At 51.6% G+C, this 9,993-nt stretch overlaps 1 protein-coding gene across 1 annotated transcript in view; it reads right to left on the bottom strand.

Moving 5' to 3' along the window:
• Positions 1–4,858: 4,858 nt before the first annotated feature.
• SYNGR1 (synaptogyrin 1) overlaps positions 4,859–9,993 on the bottom strand; it is a 28,888-nt gene continuing 23,753 nt past the window's right edge. Inside the window, exon 4 of the mRNA XM_082352823.1 lies at positions 4,859–8,744. Coding sequence (XP_082208949.1) covers positions 8,523–8,744 — 222 coding nt within the window. The 3' untranslated portion in view covers positions 4,859–8,522. The remainder of the gene's footprint in view (positions 8,745–9,993) is intronic.

Below are 9,993 nucleotides of genomic sequence, written 5' to 3'. Positions count from 1 at the left end.
AAATAGATAATGCAAAGTGCCTAGCATAGCACTGGCCCTAAAAGAAAAAAACAGTTTTCTTCCTTTTTTTTTTTTTTAATCGGGGTGTAGTTGTTTTACAATGTTGTGTTCATTTCTACTGTACAGCATAGTGACGTAGAGTTCCTTGGGCTATACAGCAGGTAAACACTGTTTTCTTCTATACCTACTCCCACTCACACTTGTGACACCAAAGGTGTGGGGTTTTTCCCACACTGACCAATTCTCTGACACCAGCTGGGTGTCCTAACCGAACCCTATTCAGTTCTGACACTATCCACCTGGAGTTAGGGTCCCATCCCACAAGTTAGGGGATCAGTTCCACAGACTGCCCTCACTTCAGAAACTATTTCTGACCTGCCAGATATAAATCAGAGGTTCCCATGACCCCCTCCTTGGGTTCAATAATTTGGCAGAATGGCTCACAGAACTCCAGAAAGTGCTTTACTTATTTTTACCTATTTATTATAAAAGGATACATCTCAGGAGCAGTCAGATGGAAGAGATGAATAGGGCAAGGCATGTGGAAGGGGGTACAGGGCTTCCATACCCTCTTCAGGCCTGCCATCCTCCCAGCACCAACCTAGAAGCTCTTGGAACCCCTTTGGTTAGGAGTTTTATGGCGGCTTCATGACGTAGGCATGATTGATTAAATCATTGGCCGTTGGTGATTGAACTCAATCTGCAGCCCCTCCCATCCCTCCAGAAGTCAGGGGGTAGGGCTGAAAGTTCCAACCCTCTAAGCACATGGTTGGTACCCCTGGAACTAATCCCCCATCCTTAGGGGCTTTCCAAAAGTCACCTCATTAACATCTGCTCAGGTGTGATTGAAAGGGGCTTATTATGAATAATAAAAGACATTTCTTTCACCCATATCATTCAGAAATTCCAAGGATTTTAGGAGCTCTGTGCCAGGAACTGGGATTGGATGAAGACCAAATATGTATTTCTTTTTATAGCACAATATTACAGGCCTGCAGTCAAGTGTAGCTATGTACTTGACAAAGAGAGTAAAAGGAGAAGGAAAAGAAGATTCAGAATAGAATAAAGGGGAAATGGAGAGGGGGCCAGAATCAGTATTCTGGGCAGGGCTGAACTCATGGGCATGTGACCTGTGCAGTCACACAGAGCCCTGCTCTCAGAATGGACCCAGCTTTTGTTTTAATGCCGGCACGCGCCATCTTGAAATTCTTAATAATTTTCTCCTTGAACTTGTTTTGTAAGAGAAGTCCAATGGGCCGATGATGCATGTGTATGAGCGGAGAAGATACACCAGGTGGCAGCAAGCAGGCTCTGGCCATCAAGAACAGCAGGCAGTGGGCAGCATGGGTGCCGAGCAGTTGGCCTGGCCACCCCGCGTGCACCCATTTGGCTGGGCAATCTGGGACACCGTGGGGCTGCAAGGGGCCAGGATCTGAGCCCAGATCAGCAGCAGTAGAAGAATGTAGCAGTCCACCAAGGCCGTGGTGAGAGAAGGAACCCCATATGGAAGAGCCCATTCTGTGGCATCTACACAAATATAAGCTCTGCGGCCTAAGTCTGGAACAGGAACTGCCAGCACTCACACAGTAAGATGTCAGTAAATTATCACGAAGCTAAAGCATACACATGGATGTTGCAACAAAGCATATCAGGGAGTCATCAGAATTCATTAGAGCTAGAACCTCTGGTTTTAAAAACTGCTGCAGCATTGGAAAGCAAGTATTCACAGGCTTAGAAATACAAATTAAATTTAAAGATCATATTCTTCAGAAAAGAATTCCATTTTCACTGAAGTTTCATTATTAATGAAGAAGGCAATTTAAAATTAATTTTTCCTTGTAATCGAAGATAGAGCAAGCAAATGTATAAACAGGTTGTTATTAAAATTATATACAGGGACTTCCCTGGTGGTGCAGTGGTTAAGACTCCACGCTCCCAATGCAGGGGGCCCAAGTTTGAACCCTGGTCAGGGAACTAGATCCCCCATGCACGCTGCAACTAAGAGTTCTAATGCCACAACTAAGGAGCCCGTGAGCTGTAACTAAGGAGCCCGCTTGCCTCAACTGAGACCCGGCTCAACCAAATTAAAAAAAAAAAAATTATATACAAATCATGAAGTCTCTCAGTTTCTTATACAACTTCCACAAGTTACAGAAAATGTTAGGGGAAACATTAAAATGTCACTGTATAACTTTACATATAAAATTAAATTCAGACATATGAAATTGGTTTGTATGAAGAGTTAAATCTTTTTAGAAAAATTGTTCCACAAGAATCATCAGCTCTAGATGTACTAATATTTGATATATTTTGAAGTAGTTTATCAGAAATTTCTTCTAATGTGACGGCCTATAAAATATTCTTAACAACTCCAGTAACAACTGCACCAGCAGAAAGATCCTCAAAATTAAAAATTATAAAAAATTATTTGTGATCTTGCATTTGCCAAGAATGACTGTCATAGCTTTTAATTATGTCAACTGAAATGAAGTTGACGAAAGTATGTTTTGATGACTTAATAAATGAATTTTCAAAAAAGTAAGCCAGAATAGTTTAATGATCAGATATCATATTAACAAGGTATTATTATTTATTGTATTATATAAAATTATGACAACAAAAAAAATTTTATTTTGCAATTTTAGGTTTATGGTGTTACTCATGTATCACTATTACCCCTTACTTATCATTATAAGTAATAAAATATTTTGAAAGGAAAAATCTTTATATTTTAGTAGCTTTAACTGCACTATTTTTTTTTTTTTTTACTGCTTTTTGAACAAGAGGCCCTGCGTTTAATTTTGAACTGGGTTCTGCAAATTATATAGCAGCCCTGATTCTGAAAACTAGTATTTTTTTCAAGGGTTTTCACATTTCCCCAAATTGTCCTGACTCTGTGACAACACTTTCAGGCTTTTACAGACTTCCCTCCAGTCCAATGAATGGCCATCACGTGATAACTTTTTAAAACCCACATCACAGTGTGGAGGGCTGGTCATCTTGGAAGGCTGACACTCTTCACTGTGATGTCCTATTCATTCCCTTTGAGGGGATGAATAGGACACTCTTCTCAACCTGAGACACATTCTTCTGAATCGCTCCCCCACCCCCATCCCAGATGGCAGATCTGAGTCCTTCGCTGTCAATTTTTGAAGTCCTTTGGCAATATGTGACAAGTGCTTTGGTAACTGTAAAGAGTGGAGGGAATACCTGAATAATGATGACGAGGACAGAAAGTGCAAATAGAGGACGGTGTGACTACTAAGTGATCACAATTCCATTAATCTTCTTGAAAACTGAGGGGAAAGGCTGTTACAGGTGAGCCCCGGGGTCAAGCAGAAGCTAGCGGCTTGGAGCCCGGCCCCACTGTGTCCCAGGGGTACGCTTCCTCACGCCGGGCTGGGGGTGGGGGGACAGCAGCCTCAAGGGCGGGCCTTCCAGGGGTGGTGGGGCTCTTCTGATTGCGAGCAGTTGCGGCCCTCAGGCCTCCTTAAAGCAAAGCAGGACAGAACCTGGGTAGGCTGAAACCCGCGGTTCTCCGCTTTCTCCTGGAACTCGCGCCTCTTCCTGAGTCTCCGCCCACTCCTGATTGACCAGTCCCTCTGCTCCATCGCCGAGGGGAGCAATCTGATTGGCTTAGTCATAGCGGGGGCGGTGCTTTATAACAGCCATGGCGCCAAGGCCCTGGGACCCATCGGCCTCTGAAGGGGCGGCCCGTGGATCAGGTGTTCACCTCTGTCCAATCAGAGGCCTAGAGGTTATTTCCCAGGCCGGGACTACTGTGGAGTTCGCAGGGAGCAGGGGAGTGGGCGTGGCCAGCACCGTAACTGACGGGTCCATACTGAGAGCCGAGCTCACCTGCTCCTCCCCGCCAGCCTGACCTCCAGCACTTCCAGTACTTGGGAGCGGTTGTCACACCTACCTCACCCCTCTTTACTCAGTCCATCAGTTACTGATCTGCTCCTCCGTCAAACTTCTTCCACTCTTCTCATCGCCATGGTGACCTTCCTGTATGAACACTGAGCAGCAACCTCGACTGCCATCTCACCACCGGAGTGGTCTTTTTAAAGAACACACTGGAACGGTCACTCGCTCTTCACTGGGTTCCACACACTTGCTCTGAACCAAACCCCTACGCAGGCCTCAAGACCCTGCGCCGTGCAACTCGAGTACCCTCCGCATTCTCTCCTGTGTCCGCCACTCTCAAGCTCTTCCCCAGATGGGACGGCGTTTTAGTTCCTCTCCAGAATGCTCACCAGCCCGCCTTCTTGCCAGCGAACCCCTGCTCATCCTAGACAGCTCAAGTTAAGGGTCATCTGCTCAGAGGGGCCCAGGTCTAAACCGCATCTTCTGACACTCTCTCAGCACTTCACACAGTTGAGATTTTTGCTTGCATGTTGGTTTAACGTCCATCTCCCCTGCTGGAAGACCACCTCTGCAAGGGCAGGGGTGTCTACCTGGTTCAGTGTTGAACTCCTAGGGCCCAGCACAGTGTCTGGCACTTTATAGAGTCTGAATAAATACTGTGCCAGCTGAGGGCCACTAACTTTAAAAACAGCGCCCTGCAAACATGTGTATGTAAGAGCATGGGAATGGTCTGGAAGGAATGAGGCCAAGCTAATCTGGGCTGCCTCTGGTGGTTGGGGAAGGGACCAGGAAAGGGAGTGGCGATGGGTTGTGCGTGCATGCACACATGTAAAGCTGGGGGGCATTGGCTTCATCTGTAATGACTTTACTTTTTACTAAACATTAATGAACAAATAAAGCATGTTCCAGGTCAGGGGAGACGGAGGGGATGGGCAAATGCCAAGCCACACTCACCAAGAACAAAAAAACACTGTGACACTCTGCAATCCACTGGTGGGTTTGGAGTCTTCACTTTATTACTATGTCACCAGAAGTCACCACCTTCACTTGGTTCACCACAAATGGACGGATGTCATAGAGGAGGGTGCCACGGGGCCACTGGATTCACTCTTGAGAGACTTAACCAGGTGGTGGGGGAGTCCAGAGTGGGGGCCCAGGATGGGGACTGCCATTCACTGCACACACACACGCACAGAGATATATTTGTGGAGCCTTATATTATACATCTTATATATAGAAAATATATATATTTATACTATACACAGGCAGTAACGCTGCGGGAAGGGCCAGGGCACCCAGACAAGGGCTGTGGGCACCAGGGGATGGGGAGCGTCACATCAAGGGGCAGCGCTGGGAGACAGATGGACAAGTCCATCCTCCCACAAACTCTTGGGAGGGGTGCTCCCCCTTTGTGATCCTTAGAGAATCAAAGGGGTCTTGGGCCAAGGTTGGGGGCTCCCGAGGGGTAACACGGGGGCTCTTGGTTACATGGGGGAAGCCTGGGACCCCCAACAGTCTTTGAAGATCAAGAACCACCAGGGAAGGGTGGAGTGGGGAGCAGATACCAGTACCCTGGGAGTTAGTCCCTCAGTTGTTACACACCCAGGTGGACCGGGAGCCACACCCAGGCAGATGCCTGTGATGCAGCAGGATCAGTGTCAACTCAGAGGCAGGAGACCTGGATCCCGAGCCTCTAGCTCTGTGCTTGACTTTGGACAAGTCACTGTCTTCCTGGCCCAGACTCTACCACCCCTAAGTGTCCTTGCAGCTCTAAACTTGTGTGGAACCCAGTTTTCCTTGGCCCTCTCTTGTGCTTGATGGGAGGAGGGACCCCAAACTCAGCAAGGCCGGACTGCAGGGGTGCCCTTCTCCAAGGAAGGGCTTGGAAGCAAGGGAGAGGCAGAGGGGGGCAGCAGGGAGGGAAAAGGGGATACAGCTGGCCTGTGAGCACAGGCTCTAAGCTTGGGGCCCCCAGGGGGCTGTCCTCAGCCAACAGAAGGAGCAGGGCTTCCCCACCAACCACTCAGTAGGGGAGTCAGGAGCCCTGGGTCTCAATCAAATCCCACCCTCCAAATCTCTGCTCCTGTTCCTCACCCCCATTGCAGCACAGCCTGACCACGGGACCCTGTATGGGCAGCACCCCAGGACTAGGGGGGGAATGCTCAGTGAGATGATTCAGCAGCCCCTACTCCTGGCAGGGCCTTGTAAATTTTCCCATTCTGGGGTGGCAGGTAGAGTCTGTAATAAACACCCAGCAACCGGGTAAAGTTTAGATGGTACCCTGCCCTCTAGCCCAGCATCACCAGCAGCTGGTCGGTGCCCAGGGGAAGAGATGGGCAGCATCCTGGGGTCTCCTGGTGCCCATCAGCAAGGGAAGTTTTTGGTGGGGAGTGGGTGAGGGAGAGGACTTCTTGTAGAATCCTATGTGGGCACAGAACTTCTCTCTGCCAGAAACACACCCACTCCCACCCTTACCTTTTTCGCAAACCTCTGGTCTGGTACCAGTTCCACTGCTCAACCTGGCAGATACCAGAGCCCCATCCTGTCCCCACTTGGGCCACCCAGGGGGAGAGAACCATAGATACAGCCCCTTCCCCAGATGTGGAAAATTGAAGTCAGCAACAAGCAGCTGTCACTCGGCTGTCTGGGGTCCTCTCCTGTCACCGCTGCCCCTTGGGAGGACTTGACCAGACCTGATCCATGCTCCACTGCTAATTCACGTGCTGAGCGCCAGTTTCCCCTTAAGTGGAGACAATGATGCTACTTCTCTGCCTAGGAAATTCCCTCTCCTTCCCTCATTGCCAAGCTAACTGCTGCCCATCCTCAGGGCCCCTCCCTGGGGAGCCGCAGCCCGTCACGCACTCGCATAGCGCCTCACCCCTGTAATGGACCCTGGGTACAGCTGTCGGTTTAATGCTCATCTCTGACGACTGTCAGTTCCTTGAGGGCAGGGACCCCACCCTCTGTATTCCCAGCACAGATGCCCCATAACTGCTGAATCAACAGGCAAGTGAACAAATATTACCTGCCCCTTAGGGTTCTCGTGGGGGCTGGTGGTGGGAACACCCAGCACCGTGCTGACCTGCAATCCCAGTGCCCTGCTTCCCGAGGCACTGACTGGTGGACGCTGGGCCCCAGGTCTCCCCACACCTCTCCCCTCTTCAAGGCCTCCCCAACCCTTAGGGCTCAGTGGGGAGCCCACGTTGTGTAAAAGTCCCTCCCTGTCCCCCACAACCCTCCCTGTGCCTTTGAGGACACCTGCCACCCTCTCCCCTACAGCCTGTGTCCTCCCAGAGCCTTCCACGCCCCGCCCCAGGGGCTCTCACCGTTCATCTTGAGGACAGTTTGTCCCACGGCAGCAGCTTGCAGCCTGGCCTTGCTGCGTCTAGAGCCCCTGTCTTCCCATAGGGAGACCAGCCGTTTGGCAGGCCTTCTGGAAGGCTTTGGCTTGGCTGTCCCAGCCCCTGGGCCCCTGGCTGACCCCGAATGAGGAAAGATGACACAGTGTCCCAGATCAGTTCTGTTTCCTGGGAGGTCACAAGGGCAGGGAACGGGGCACCTGCTGGGTAGCTGGGACCAAGAAGACCAGGTAGCAAGCCCAGCCCTGCCACTCACTCACTGTAACCTTGGGCGAGGTGCTCCCCATCCAGGCCTCCTTGTTCACTCGGCCCCTGGCGGGGACATAGCGAGCCCCTCCTAGAGGCAGGGACAGCGGTCAGTCGGGAGGCCACAGAGGCGTGCGGGAGCTCCTGGCGGGATACGCGCAGCATGGAGCGGCACACGGGAGCCAGGCCCGCCCTCTCGGCTCTCCCGCCCTGGGAGGCGGCCAGGGGAGGGGCTGGCGGGATGTGGGGAGAGGGGCCTGGAGGCAGGGCTGTCCCACTGGGGGGAACAGTCGGGGCAGAGCAGGCCCCTGGCTTGCAGCAGAATCAGGGTGTCTCATGGGCTGAGGTCTCCAAGGCCTCCCAGAGTGACGGTAGCACTGAGCAGTGGAGCCCCCGGCTCGGGGAGGGGGGATGGTGGGGAGGCCAGGGGACAGCAGGTGCTCTGCAGTCAGGGGGCCTGGGCTTGGCCCCATCTCTATCACTGGCTGCCTGAGTGACCCTGGGCGAGTGACCTTGACCTCTCCAGGCCTCAGTTTCCTCAGCCATAAAATGGAGACAGGCCAACACTCCTAGCAGGGCGGTTGTATCACTCCTAGCAGGTGACAGCCCCCGGTGTCCTGTGGGTGCTCACACCCTGCAGCCAAACCTTCCCAGCATCCTCCCAGGCTAGCTTTCTCTCCATTCCTACTTCTGGTACCAGTAGGGCCTCCTCCACATCTCCTCTTCCCCATTTCCAGGGACCATTTGTCTTTCAGCACTCATGCCAAGCACAGGCCTGATATACAGTAGGTGCTCAACAAACGCTCAAAGACACAAGGAATGAATGCAAACACCCCAGGGCCCTGCTGGACACACCTGCACACACATGTGGATACCCCCCCAACACCTCACTGCCCCATCCCACCCGAGCTGCCCTGGACCTCAGTGGAACCACCTGGAGGGACCGGCCAGGGCAGCCTGGGAGGGAGAAGGGGGCCGGGTGTGAAGGGAGGGAGCAGGGGGCAGCTGGAGCAGGTCATAGGCAGGCGGGGGGCAGGCGGTCACTGTGGCTCAGTAGCCCTGTGACTGGTAGCCCTGGGGCTCGGGCTCAAAGGCGCTGGCCGGCTGCTGGTAGGTGCCACCCATGCCGGCGGGGTCTGGCCCGGTGCTGGGCTCCACGTAGGGGGCGTAAGGCATGCTGGAGTCCTGGCTGGGGTCCATGTAGTCCTGGGAGAAGAGGGCCGAGTCTGCGCCAATCTGGTACCTCTGGAAGGCCAGCACAGCCTGGCCCGCCTGGGGACAGGGGTCGGCGGGGACAAGGACAGGCGGGAGGGGATGGTTAGGGGAGAGACAGACAAGAGCACTGGGTTAGAAGAGGTTAGTCCACAGGACACGGGCAATAGAGGGTTAAATATCCTCAAAACACAGAAGATAAAACCAAGTTTGACTGGGGAGGAAGGAAGGCTGTCCTTGCAGCCAGCCCAGAACCACACTCTCTAGCCAGAAAGAACTTCGGAAATTACCTGCCCTATGTCCCCTAATCCCAGAGGTCACTCTGGGTCAACAAAAATTCTAGAGTCTTCATTTTGGAGTGTTAAAATGCCCCCAAGGCCCACAGCATCCTTCTCAAAATGTGTTCTTAGGGAGTTAGATGGAATGGAGAAAAAAGTTTTTGGTGGGACAGAGAAATGTCGGCATCTCCTAAAAGATATTCTGTCTCTCTTGCAGTTAGGCATAGCCATATCACTAAGTTCTAGCCAATGGGTCACCCCCAAGTTCTTTGTCCCACCCTTTGACCTGATGCCTGGAATGCAGGTGTGATAGTGGGCGCTCTAGTTGTCATAATGGACCATGAGGTCCATGAGCCAAATTGTAGGGATGGACGAGGGCTGGGTCACTAAAGACTTCTGGAGCCACTATGCCAGCCCTGGACTGTCTTCCCAGACTTAGACTTTGCTTAAACCACTGTCATTTGTGATTTCGGTCATTTGTCGCTGAACCTAATTCTAACTGAAATGCTTCACCAAACAAGTTTGGGAAACTGAGTTAAATAGAAGACTACAGGACTTGTCAGAGCTTTAACTAATGTATGCTGGGATCCCCAAGGGGAAAACTATGGCAAGCAACATTTGCCAACCTTATCCAACCACTGAAGCCCTTTTTTCATAGGACCCAGTTGGGAAAGACTTGTCTACCGCATAAATGCATAGGCGGGAAATTCTTTTCCAGTAAAAGCAGTTACATTGTTATTAAGGACAACGACACTGATCACATGAAGCTAGGGAATCAATTAAATCTGTCATTAAACGACGAAGTTTATAGGTTTACACTGAAAGCCTTCTCCAGAGACCTTCCCAATCCAGGTCATCTGCCTGTGATGAGAAAATGCTAATGTTCTACATACCCTTGTTTTGGGGCTGGGAAGACTGAGGCCTAGAAAAGGGTGGCCTCATGGCAGGCAGTGCCGGAACCCAGACCTGAACACAGGGGTCCTGCCCCTTCCCAGGCCACGGCCCTCCCCACCTCCTTCCTTTTGATCAGC

This window comes from Balaenoptera borealis, assembly GCF_965194805.1.
Source record: "Balaenoptera borealis genome assembly, chromosome: 13".
Classification (NCBI taxonomy): Eukaryota; Metazoa; Chordata; class Mammalia; order Artiodactyla; family Balaenopteridae; genus Balaenoptera; species Balaenoptera borealis.
This window is presented reverse-complemented; position numbering and strand designations above follow the sequence as displayed.